This window comes from Oncorhynchus nerka, linkage group LG22, assembly GCF_034236695.1.
Source record: "Oncorhynchus nerka isolate Pitt River linkage group LG22, Oner_Uvic_2.0, whole genome shotgun sequence".
Taxonomy (NCBI): Eukaryota; Metazoa; Chordata; class Actinopteri; order Salmoniformes; family Salmonidae; genus Oncorhynchus; species Oncorhynchus nerka.
Genome location: NC_088417.1, coordinates 76,873,391 through 76,886,157, shown reverse-complemented (window position 1 = coordinate 76,886,157; position 12,767 = coordinate 76,873,391). Strand labels below are relative to the sequence as shown.

Sequence of the window (12,767 nt, the reverse complement as noted above, 5' to 3'; positions counted from 1 at the left end):
TGTGTGTGTGTGTGTGTGTGTGTGTGTGTGTGTGTGTGTGTGTGTGTGTGTGTTACCTGTAGTGAATATGAGTGTTGAGAGACAGTGTGTGTGTGTGTGTGTGTGTGTGTGTTACCTGTAGTGAATATGAGTGTTGAGAGACTGTGTGTGTGTGTGTGTGTGTGTGTGTGTGTGTGTGTGTGTGTGTGTTACCAGTAGTGAATATGAGTGTTGAAAGACAGTGTGTGTGTGTGGGTGTGTGGGGGTGTGGGGGGGTGTGTGTGTGTGTTACCTGTAGTGAATATGAGTGTTGAGAGACTGTGTGTGTGTGCGTGTGTGTGTGTGTGTGTTACCTGTAGTGAATATGAGTGTTGAAAGACAGTGTGTGTGTGTGTGTGTGTGGGGGTGTGGGGGTGTGTGTGTGTGTGTTACCTGTAGTGAATATGAGTGTTGAAATACAGTGTGTGTGTGTGTGTGTGTGTGTGTGTTTCCTGTAGTGAATATGAGTGTTGAGAGACAGTGTGTGTGTGTGTGTGTGTGTGTGTGTGTGTTTCCTGTAGTGAATATGAGTGTTGAGAGACTGTGTGTGTGTGTGTTACCTGTAGTGAATATGAGTGTTGAGAGACAGTGTGTGTGTGTGTGTGTGTTACCAGTAGTGAATATGAGTGTTGAGAGACAGTGTGTGTGTGTGTGTGTGTTACCAGTAGTGAATATGAGTGTTGAGAGACAGTGTGTGTGTGTGGGTGTGTGGGGGTGTGGGGGGTGTGTGTGTGTGTTTCCTGTAGTGAATATGAGTGTTGAGAGACTGTGTGTGTGTGTGTGTGTGTGTGTGTGTGTTACCTGTAGTGAATATGAGTGTTGAAATACAGTGTGTGTGTGTGTGTGTGTGTGTGTGTGTGTGTGTGTGTGTGTGTTACCTGTAGTGAATATGAGTGTTGAGAGACTGTGTGTGTGTGTGTGTGTGTGTGTGTGTGTGTGTGTTACCTGTAGTGAATATGAGTGTTGAGAGACTGTGTGTGTGTGTGTGTGTGTGTGTTACCTGTAGTGAATATGAGTGTTGAGAGACTGTGTGTGTGTGCGTGTGTGTGTGTTACCTGTAGTGAATATGAGTGTTGAAAGACAGTGTGTGTGTGTGTGTGTGTGTGTGTGTGTGTGTGTGTGTGTGTGTGTGTGTGTGTGTGTGTTACCTGTAGTGAATATGAGTGTTGAAAGTCAGTGTGTGTGTGTGTGTGTGGCTGTGTGGGTGTGTGTGTTACCTGTAGTGAATATGAGTGTTGAAATACAGTGTGTGTGTGTGTGTGTGTTTCCTGTAGTGAATATGAGTGTTGAGAGACAGTGTGTGTGTGTGTGTGTGTGTGTGTTTCCTGTAGTGAAGATGAGTGTTGAGAGACTGTGTGTGTGTGTGTGTGTGTTACCAGTAGTGAATATGAGTGTTGAGAGACAGTGTGTGTGTGTGTGTGTGTGTGTTACCTGTAGTGAATATGAGTGTTGAGAGACTGTGTGTGTGTGTGTGTGTGTGTGTTACCTGTAGTGAATATGAGTGTTGAGAGACAGTGTGTGTGTGTGTGTGTGTGTGTGTGTGTGTGTGTGTGTGTGTGTGTGTGTGTGTGTGTGTTACCTGTAGTGAATATGAGTGTTGAAATACAGTGTGTGTGTGTGTGTGTGTGTGTGTGTGTGTGTGTGTGTGTGTGTGTGTGTGTTTCCTGTAGTGAATATGAGTGTTGAGAGACTGTGTGTGTGTGTGTTACCTGTAGTGAATATGAGTGTTGAGAGACAGTGTGTGTGTGTGTGTGTGTTACCAGTAGTGAATATGAGTGTTGAGAGACAGTGTGTGTGTGTGTGTGTGTGTGTGTGTGTGTGTGTTTCCTGTAGTGAATATGAGTGTTGAGAGACTGTGTGTGTGTGTGTGTGTGTGTGTGTGTTACCTGTAGTGAATATGAGTGTTGAGAGACTGTGTGTGTGTGTGTTACCAGTAGTGAATATGAGTGTTGAAAGACAGTGTGTGTGTGTGTGGGTGTGTGTGTGTGGGTGTGACTGTGTGTGTTACCTGTAGTGAATATGAGTGTTGAGAGACTGTGTGTGTGTGCGTGTGTGTGTGTGTGTTACCTGTAGTGAATATGAGTGTTGAAAGACAGTGTGTGTGTGTGTGTGTGTGTGGGTGTGGGGGGGGTGTGTGTGTGTGTTACCTGTAGTGAATATGAGTGTTGAAAGTCAGTGTGTGTATGTGTGTGTGTGTGTGTGTGTGTGTGGGTGTGTGTGTGTGTGCTACCTGTAGTGAATATGAGTGTTGAGAGACATAGGCAGATGACGGTCTTCCTGTGATGCAGCCGTAACACCAAGGCAGTGATGTCACCTTTAGGCTCAGCTTCTAGCTCCTCCTCGGACTCTGGTTGGTCGAGCTTCAACTCAATCCCACCCACCTCGTTACCCTCAGGCCCTCCTACTGAGTGACGATGATAGATAGAGCAGGAAGAGGAGGAAGGCTGGAAGGAGAGAGAGAGAAGGATTAGATACACCTCTCCCTCCCCCCCTGTCCCTCTCTCTCCCTCCTGTCACTTCCTCTTCCTCCTCCCCCTGTCCCTCTCTCTCCCTCCTGTCACTTCCTCTTCCTCTTCCTCCTCCCCCTGTCATTCTCTCCCCCTCCCCCCTCTTGTCCCTCCCTCTCTCCTTCCTCCCCCAGTCCCTCCCTCACTCTCTCCCTCCTCCCCCACCTCATTCTCTCCCTCCCTCCCTCCTCTTGTTCCTCCCTCCCTCCTCCCCTTGTCCCTCCCTCTCTCCTTCCTCCCCCAGTCCCTCCCTCCTCCCCTTGTCCCTCCCTCTCTCCTTCCTCCCCAGTCCCTCCCTCTCTCCTTCCTCCCCTTGTCCCTCCCTCTCCCCTCCCCCTCCTCCCCAGTCCCTCCCTCCTCCCCTTGTCCCTCCCTCCCTCTCTCCTTCCTCCCCTCCCCCTCCTCCCCAGTCCCTCCCAGTCCCTCCTCCTTTTCCCCCAGTCTCTCCCCAGTCCCTCCCCCTCCTCCCCCTGTCCCTCCCTCTCTCCTTCCTCCCCTCCTCCTCCTCCCCAGTCCCTCCCCCAGTCCCTCCCTCTTCCCCTTGTTCCTCCCTCTCTCCTTCCTCCCCTCCCCACTCCCTTCCTCCTTCCCAGTCCCTCCCTCTCTCCTTCCTCCCCTCCCTCTCCTCCCCCTCCTCCCCCAGTCCCTCCCTCTCCTCCCCCAGTCCCACCCTCCTTCCCCAGTCCCTCCCCCTCCTCCCCCAGTCCCTCCCTCTCCTCCCCCTGTCCCTCCCTCCCCTCCCCCAGTCCCTCCCCCTCCTCCCCCTGTCCCTCCCTCTCCTCCCCCTGTCCCTCCCTCCCCTCCCCTCCTCCCCCAGTCCCTCCCTCTCCTCCCCCAGTCCCACCCTCCTTCCCCAGTCCCTCCCCTCCTCCCCCAGTCCCTCCCTCTCCTCCCCCAGTCCCACCCTCCTTCCCCAGTCCCACCCTCCTTCCCCAGTCCCTCCCCTCCTCCCCCAGTCCCTCCCTCCCCCAGTCCCACCCCCTTCCCCAGTCCCTCCCCCTCCTCCCCCAGTCCCTCCCTCTCCTCCCCCTGTCCCTCCCTCTCCTCCCCCTGTCCCTCCCTCTCCTCCCCCAGTCCCTCCCTCTCCTCCCCCAGTCCCACCCTCCTTCCCCAGTCCCACCCTCCTTCCCCAGTCCCTCCCCCTCCTCCCCCAGTCCCTCCCTCCCCTCCTCCCCCAGTCCCTCCCTCTCCTCCCCCAGTCCCTCCCTCTCCTCCCCCTGTCCCTCCCTCCCCTCCCCCTCACCTGTCTCAGCAGTGATCTTCTGATAGTGTCCATGTGTCTCTGATCTGAGAGTGGAGAGAAAGATAACATGATGTAATATTCTACAGAAAATACAAATCATTTTCTTTCACTGTCCCTTCTCCATCTGTCGCTTTCAGCACACACACACACACACGCACACACACACGTGCGCACACGTGCGCACAGAGATAAACACACACACACACGCAGATAAACACACACACACACACAGATAAACACACACACACAAACACACACAGATAAACACACACACATTCAGCTGACTGTATTCCGTGGGGAAAAAAACTCTAGACCACCTTTACTCCACACAGAGATGCATACAAAGCTCTCCCTCGCCCTCCTTTTGGCAAATCTGACCATAATTCTATCCTCCTGATTCCTGCTTCCAAGCAAAAACTAAAGCAGGAAGTACCAGTGACTCAATAAGGAAGTGGTCAGATGATGCAGGAAGTACCAGTGACTCAATAAGGAAGTGGTCAGATGATGCGGATGCTGCAGGACTGCTAAAACAGACTGGAATATGTTCTGGGATTCAGGAAATGGCATTGAGTTAGTTACTTTAAGTAGCAGTTCTCTCTCTGAGGGGTCTTTGGCCTGGTTTGCTAACTACCTCTCTCACAGAGTGCAGTGTATAAAGTCAGAAATCTGCTGTCTCAGACACTGCCTGGCCCTGATTTTGTGTTAAACGCTCTACGAAGCTTTCTTAGTGTCCAACAAGCTTTCTCTGCCCTTAACTTTGTTCTGAACACCTCCAAAACAAAAGGTCATGTGGTTTGGTGAAAAGAATGCTGGTGAAACGTTGTGCAGACAGGTGCTATAGGTGTCATGGAGGGCAAGTAGTTTGCCCCCAGTGATGCGTTGTGCAGACCGTACCACCCTCTGGAGAGCCTAGTAGTTGAGGGCTGTGCAGTTGCCGTACCAGGCGGTGATACAGCCCGACAGGATGCTCTCGTTTGTGCATCTGTAAAAGTTTGTGAGGGTTTTAGGTGACAAGCCAAATTTCTTCAGCCTCCTGAGGTTGAAGAGGTGCTGTTGCGCTTTTTTCACGATGCTGTCTGTGTGGGTGGACCAATTCAGTTTGTCTGTGATGTGTACGCCGAGGAACTTAAAACTTACTACCCTCTCCACTACTGTTCCATCAATGTGGATAGGGGGGTGTTCCCTCTGCTGTTTCCTGAAGTCCACAATCATCTCCTTCATTACGCTGTCTGTGTGAAAGGACCATTTCAGTTTGTCTGTGATGTGTACGCCGAGGAACAATAATCTCCTTTGTTTTGTTGACTTTGAGTGGGAGGTTGTTTCCTGACACCACACTCAGTGCCCTCACTTCCTCCCTGTAGGTGGTCTCGTCGTTGTTGGTAATCAGGCTCACTACTCTTGTGTCGTCTGCAAACTTGATGATTGAGTTGGAGGCGTGCATGGCCACGCAGTCATGGGTGAACAGGGAGTACAGGAGAGGGCTGAGAACGCACCCTTGTGGGGCCCCAGTGTTGAGGATCAGCGGGGTGGAGATGTTGTTTCCTACCTTCACCACCTGGGGGCGGCCCGTCAGGAAGTCCAGGACCCAACTGCACAGGATGGGGTCGACACCCAGGGCCTTAAGCTTAATTAAATCAAATCAAATGATGAGCATGGAGGTGTTGAATGCTGTAGTCAATTATTTTTTATTGATTTATTTCACCTTTATTTAAGTTGAGAACACCTTTATTTAACCAGGTAGGCCAGTTGAGAACACCTTTATTTAACCAGGTAGGCCAGTTGAGAACACCTTTATTTAACCAGGTAGGCCAGTTGAGAACACCTTTATTTAACCAGGTAGGCCAGTTGAGAACACCTTTATTTAACCAGGTAGGACTAGTTGAGAACACCTTTATTTAACCAGGTAGGCCAGTTGAGAACACCTTTATTTAACCAGGTAGGCTAGTTGAGAACACCTTTATTTAACCAGGTAGGCTAGTTGAGAACATGTTCTCATTTACAACTGCGACCTGGCCAAGATAAAGCAAAGCAGTGCATCATAAACAACGACACAGAGTTACATAATAAACAAAACAAAAAATGTCAATAACAAAATAGAAAAGTCTATATACAGTGTAAATGGTGTGAGGAGGTAAGGCAATAAATAGGCCATAGTAGCAAAGTAATTACAATTTAGCATATGAACACTGGAGTGATAGATGTAAGGATGATGATGTGCAAGTAGAAATACTGGTGTGCAAAATACCAAAAAAGTAAATAAAAGCAATATGGGGATGAGATTGGATTCGCTGCAGCTGTACACAGCCATTGGTAAGCTGATCAGAAAGCTGATGCTTAAAGTTAGTGAGGGAAATGTGTCTCTAACTTCAGAGATTTTTTGCAATTCGTTCCAGTCATTGGCAGCAGAGAACTGGAAAGAAAGGCGGCTAAAGTAGGTGCTGGCTTTGGGGATGACCAGTGAGATATACCTTGTCATGACGTTGGCCTGGGGGGATAGGTTTATGACAGACATAAATACCTCTTCCCCCCTTTTTCCTCTCTCTAACCTACTGAGGTTACATTTAAAAAAAACTTGGTTAACATAGAGATTCTGGGAACATCAGTAGGTGGGGTGAAATGAACTATATTCTGGTAATCCGACCAGTTGAACATATGCGGTGGTACTTAATGAATATGATGTCAGTTCGGTTGTCATCTGAGACATTCTCATCAATGATAAGATGACATAAACTCTACAGTGGAAAGTCTACACATCGGAGTTATCAGATTCACATGGTATGTTATTCGATTTAAATGTTTGGATATGAAATGATTTGTGATGGGATAAAATGTGATTTTAGCTTCTAAAATGTGAAATGTGGGTTTTCATATGTTAGGGCGGTGGCCCGCCTCTGTGAAGGGACATGGGCTATAAAACTTTTCAAACACACCCTCTTCTCCCTTCCTATATAAAGCCTTGACGACAATAGAACTTCCTGTTCCGATGAGGTAGGATGACGGTCCTATGTCAGAATGGTTCAGATAATAACTACAGAACGAAGCCAACATCAGCATGAGCTTTGGTTGGTCAGACGTCAGAATGGTTCAGATAACTACAGAACGAAGCCAACATCAGCATGAGCTTTGGTTGGTCAGATGTCAGAATGGTTCAGATAATAACTACAGAACGAAGCCAACATCAGCATGAGCTTTGGTTGGTCAGATGTAGGAATGGTTCAGATAATAACTACAGAACGAAGCCAACATCAGCATGAGCTTTGGTTGCGAACGGTATGAACTTTGAACTCTTATTCACGACAGAAGTGATACCTCCTAGCCGTTGAGTTAGCGACCGCAGCTGCAAACGCAGGTTAGGAAGGAACAGACAGAGTATCCCATCTACCACACAACGACGTTACGACAACGTATCCAATTTACCAGCAGAGACATTCTTCAAAGGACTCGGTTTGGTAACACGGCCTTCCATCTACCACCAACCTGCTGAAGCGCAGCTCAGAGTAAATATTTATTGCATTTTCCTTTTCCAAATGGGTGGTAATTTAGAATGCATAAGATACTGTATTTACGACAGCACAGCTTCTCCCTTTGTTCCTCAGTCTTCCCGCTCTTTCACTCAAACCCAGCCCCTTTTCTTTTGTGTAACAAGCTGTGTAATTCTGTGTGATTAGTTAGGTATTTATTAAATAAATGATTAAACCCAATTTTGTTTTGCTGATTCAAATTGTTAGCCAGGGTTCTTGCAGATAACCAAGAATTTACAACTTTCAGATGAGACTGAAGTAAGATGAAGATTACAAGACGCAGGCCTCCTAATTGTCCCTAGAATTACTAAGCAAACAGCTGGAGGCTGAGAGCTCAATTTTTATGGAATGGTCTGCCTACCCATGTGAGAGACGCAAACTCGGTCTCAACTTTTAAGTCTTTACTGAAGACTCATCTCTTCAGTGAGTCATATGATTGAGTGTAGTCTGGCCCACGAGTGCGATGGTGAACGGAAAGGCTCTGGAGCGACGAACCGCCCTTTCTGTCTCTGCCTGGCCGGTTCCCCTCTTTCCACTGGGATTCTCTGCCTCTAACCCTATTACAGGGGCTGAGTCACTGGCTTACTAGGGCTCTTTCATACCATGTCACTTGAGTGGGTTGAGTCACTGATGTGATCTTCCTGTCTGGGTTTGCGCCTCCCCTTGGGTTGTGCCATGGCAGAGATCTTTGTGGGCTATACTCGGCCTTGTCTCTGGATGGTAAGTTGGTGGTTGAAGATATCCCTCAAGTGGTGTGGGGGCTGTGCTTTGGCAAAGTGGGTGGGGTTATATCCTTCCTGTTTGGCCCTGTCCGGGGGTGTCATCGGATGGGGCCACAGTGTCTCCTGACCCCTCCTGTTGGGGGGCTAGGGTCAGTTTGTTATATCTGGAGTACTTCTCCTGTCCTATCCGGTGTCCTGTGTGAATTTAAGTATGCTCTCTCTAATTCTCTCTTTCTCTCTCTGAGGACCTGAGCCCTAGGACCATGCCTCAGGACTACCTGACATGATGACTCCTTGCTGTCCCCAGTCCACCTGGCCGTGCTGCTGCTCCAGTTTCAACTGTTCTGTCTGTGATTATTATTATTTGACCATGCTGGTCATTTATGAACATTTGAACATCTTGGCCATGTTCTGTTATAATCTCCACCCGGCACAGCCAGAAGAGGACAGGCCACCCCACATAGCCTGGTTCCTCTCTAGGTTTCTTCCTAGGTTTTGGCCTTTCTAGGGAGTTTTTCCTAGCCACCGTGCTTCTACACCTGCATTGCTTGCTGTTTGGGGTTTTAGGCTGTGTTTCTGTACAGCACTTTGAGACATCAGCTGATGCACGAAGGGCTATATAAATCAATTTGATTTGATTTTGATTAATGTTGACTGCTATTGATGTAAAATATCACTAGGTCTTTAAGAGTTTATTCGGAAGATAACAGCTCTATAAATATTATTTCGTGGTGCCCCGACTCTCTAGTTAATTACATTACATTGATTATCTCAATCAGGTAATATTAATTAGGGAAACATTTTCTTAAAACTGCATTGTTGGTTAGGAGCTTGTAGGTAATACCATTTGGTTTGTGTGTTTGCTTAGTGATCCGCCTCCTGGTTTGCTGTACGTGGTGGAGTGAGGCCTGTGATAGGTTGAGAGGAGAGGTCAGCGTGTGTGGCGAGCGTGCCGAATGTTTAATTTGATTAACTTTATTAACAGCTCAACAAACAAACACACACGCACAAAGGGGCGGTCCTTTCAGTCTGGAGGAACGCCAAAAGATTACCCATAATCCTCTAAAACCATGACAACACAGCATTAGTTTAATACATAGAGACAATAGACCTGACAACACAGCATTAGTTTAATACCTAGAGACAATAGACCTGACAACACAGTATTAGTTTAATACCTAGAGACAATAGACCTGACAACAAGGCATTAGTTTAATGTTTAATACCTAGAGACAATATACCTGACAACACAGAATTAGTTTAATACCTAGAGACAATAGACCTGACAACACAGCATTAGTTTAATACCTAGAGACAATAGACCTGACAACAAGGCATTAGTTTAATGTTTAATACCTAGAGACAATAGACCTGACAACAAGGCATTACTTTAATGTTTAATACCTAGAGACAATAGACCTGACAACACATCATTAGTTTAATACCTAGAGACAATAGACCTGACAACACAGCATTAGTTTAATACCTAGAGACAATAGACCTGACAACACAGCATTAGTTTAATACCTAGAGACAATAGACCTGACAACACAGCATTAGTTTAATACCTAGAGACAATAGACCTGACAACACAGTATTAGTTTAATACCTAGAGACAATAGACCTGACAACAAGGCATTAGTTTAATACCTAGAGACAATAGACCTGACAACACATCATTAGTTTAATACCTAGAGACAATAGACCTGACAACAAGGCATTAGTTTAATACCTAGAGACAAAAGACCTGACAACAAGGCATTAGTTTAATACCTAGAGACAATAGACCTGACAACACAGCATTAGTTTAATACCTAGAGACAATAGACCTGACAACACAGCATTAGTTTAATACCTAGAGACAATAGACCTGACAACAAGGCATTAGTTTAATGTTTAATACCTAGAGACAATAGACCTGACAACAAGGCATTAGTTTAATACCTAGAGACAATAGACCTGACAACACAGCATTAGTTTAATACCTAGAGACAATAGACCTGACAACAAGGCATTAGTTTAATACCTAGAGACAATAGACCTGACAACAAGGCATTAGTTTAATACCTAGAGACAATAGACCTGACAACAAGGCATTAGTTTAATACCTAGAGACAATAGACCTGACAACACAGCATTAGTTTAATACCTAGAGACAATAGACCTGACAACACAACATTAGTTTAATACCTAGAGACAATAGACCTGACAACAAGGCATTAGTTTAATACCTAGAGACAATAGACCTGACAACAAGGCATTAGTTTAATACCTAGAGGCAATAGACCTGACAACACAGCATTAGTTTAATACCTAGAGACAATAGACCTGACAACACAGCATTAGTTTAATACCTAGAGACAATAGACCTGACAACACAGCATTAGTTTAATACCTAGAGACAATAGACCTGACAACACAGCATTAGTTTAATACCTAGAGACAATAGACCTGACAACACAGCATTAGTTTAATGTTTAATACCTAGAGACAATAGACCTGACAACACGGCATTAGTTTAATACCTAGAGACAATAGACCTGACAACAAGGCATTAGTTTAATGTTTAATACCTAGAGGCAATAGACCTGACAACACAGCATTAGTTTAATACCTAGAGACAATAGACCTGACAACACGGCATTAGTTTAATGTTTAATACCTAGAGACAATAGACCTGACAACACAACATTAGTTTAATACCTAGAGACAATAGACCTGACAACACAACATTAGTTTAATACCTAGAGACAATAGACCTGACAACACGGCATTAGTTTAATACCTAGAGACAATAGACCTGACAACAAGGCATTAGTTTAATGTTTAATACCTAGAGACAATAGACCTGACAACACAGCGTTAGTTTAATGTTTAATACCTAGAGACAATAGACCTGACAACACAGCATTAGTTTAATACCTAGAGACAATAGACCTGACAACACAGCGTTAGTTTAATGTTTAATACCTAGAGACAATAGACCTGACAACACAGCATTAGTTTAATACCTAGAGACAATAGACCTGACAACACAGCATTAGTTTAATACCTAGAGACAATAGACCTGACAACACAGCATTAGTTTAATACCTAGAGACAATAGACCTGACAACACAGCATTAGTTTAATACCTAGAGACAATAGACCTGACAACACAGCATTAGTTTAATACCTAGAGACAATAGACCTGACAACAAGGCATTAGTTTAATGTTTAATACCTAGAGACAATAGACCTGACAACACAGCATTAGTTTAATACCTAGAGACAATAGACCTGACAACACAGCATTAGTTTAATACCTAGAGACAATAGACATGACAACACAGCATTAGTTTAATACCTAGAGACAATAGACCTGACAACAAGGCATTAGTTTAATACCTAGAGACAATAGACCTGACAACAAGGCATTAGTTTAATACCTAGAGACAATAGACCTGACAACACAGCATTAGTTTAATACCTAGAGACAATAGACCTGACAACACAGCATTAGTTTAATACCTAGAGACAATAGACCTGACAACACAGCATTAGTTTAATACCTAGAGACAATAGACCTGACAACAAGGCATTAGTTTAATGTTTAATACCTAGAGACAATAGACCTGACAACACAGCATTAGTTTAATACCTAGAGACAATAGACCTGACAACACAGCATTAGTTTAATACCTAGAGACAATAGACCTGACAACACAGCATTAGTTTAATACCTAGAGACAATAGACCTGACAACACAGCATTAGTTTAATACCTAGAGACAATAGACCTGACAACAAGGCATTAGTTTAATGTTTAATACCTAGAGACAATAGACCTGACAACACAGCATTAGTTTAATACCTAGAGACAATAGACCTGACAACACAGCATTAGTTTAATACCTAGAGACAATAGACCTGACAACACAGCATTAGTTTAATGTTTAATACCTAGAGACAATAGACCTGACAACAAGGCATTAGTTTAATGTTTAATACCTAGAGACAATAGACCTGACAACACAGCATTAGTTTAATACCTAGAGACAATAGACCTGACAACACAGCATTAGTTTAATACCTAGACCTGACAACACAGCATTAGTTTAATACCTAGAGACAATAGACCTGACAACAAGGCATTAGTTTAATGTTTAATACCTAGAGACAATAGACCTGACAACACAGCATTAGTTTAATACCTAGAGACAATAGACCTGACAACACAGCATTAGTTTAATACCTAGAGACAATAGACCTGACAACAAGGCATTAGTTTAATACCTAGAGACAATAGACCTGACAACACAGCATTAGTTTAATACCTAGAGACAATAGACCCATTAGTTTAATACCTAGAGACAATAGACCTGACAACACATCATTAGTTTAATGTTTAATACCTAGAGACAATAGACCTGACAACACAACATTAGTTTAATACCTAGAGACAATAGACCTGACAACACAGCATTAGTTTAATACCTAGAGACAATAGACCTGAGCATTACACAGCATTAGTTTAATACCTAGAGACAATAGACCTGACAACACAGCATTAGTTTAATACCTAGAGACAATAGACCTGACAACACAGCATTAGTTTAATACCTAGAGACAATAGACCTGACCCATTATTAGTTTAATACCTAGAGACAATAGACCTGACAACACAGCATTAGTTTAATACCTAGAGACAATAGACCTGACAACACAGCATTAGTTTAATACCTAGAGACAATAGACCTGACAACACAGCATTAGTT

The 12,767-nt window shown here is 44.6% G+C and overlaps 2 protein-coding genes and 1 long non-coding RNA gene across 7 annotated transcripts in view; 1 reads left to right on the top strand and 2 right to left on the bottom strand.

The window, feature by feature from the left end:
• Nucleotides 1-12,767, top strand: part of LOC115105764 (neurofibromin-like) — a 195,687-nt gene that overhangs the window by 110,357 nt on the left and 72,563 nt on the right. The gene's annotated exons all lie outside the window — the stretch shown is intronic.
• Nucleotides 1-12,767, bottom strand: part of tfr2 (transferrin receptor 2) — an 85,070-nt gene that overhangs the window by 55,086 nt on the left and 17,217 nt on the right. For all 3 annotated transcript variants that reach the window (XM_065007416.1, XM_065007417.1, XM_065007418.1), the window contains exons 2-3: nucleotides 3,769-3,812; nucleotides 2,249-2,462 (exon numbers count right to left, since the gene is read on the bottom strand). In XM_065007416.1, the coding sequence (XP_064863488.1) occupies nucleotides 2,249-2,462; nucleotides 3,769-3,812 (258 nt within the window). The remainder of the gene's footprint in view (nucleotides 1-2,248; nucleotides 2,463-3,768; nucleotides 3,813-12,767) is intronic.
• LOC135563822 (uncharacterized) lies at nucleotides 9,202-10,377 on the bottom strand. The gene is made up of 2 exons (XR_010460566.1): nucleotides 9,930-10,377; nucleotides 9,202-9,881 (listed from the first exon to the last, which is right to left on the bottom strand). It is a non-coding gene; the product is annotated as an uncharacterized LOC135563822 (long non-coding RNA).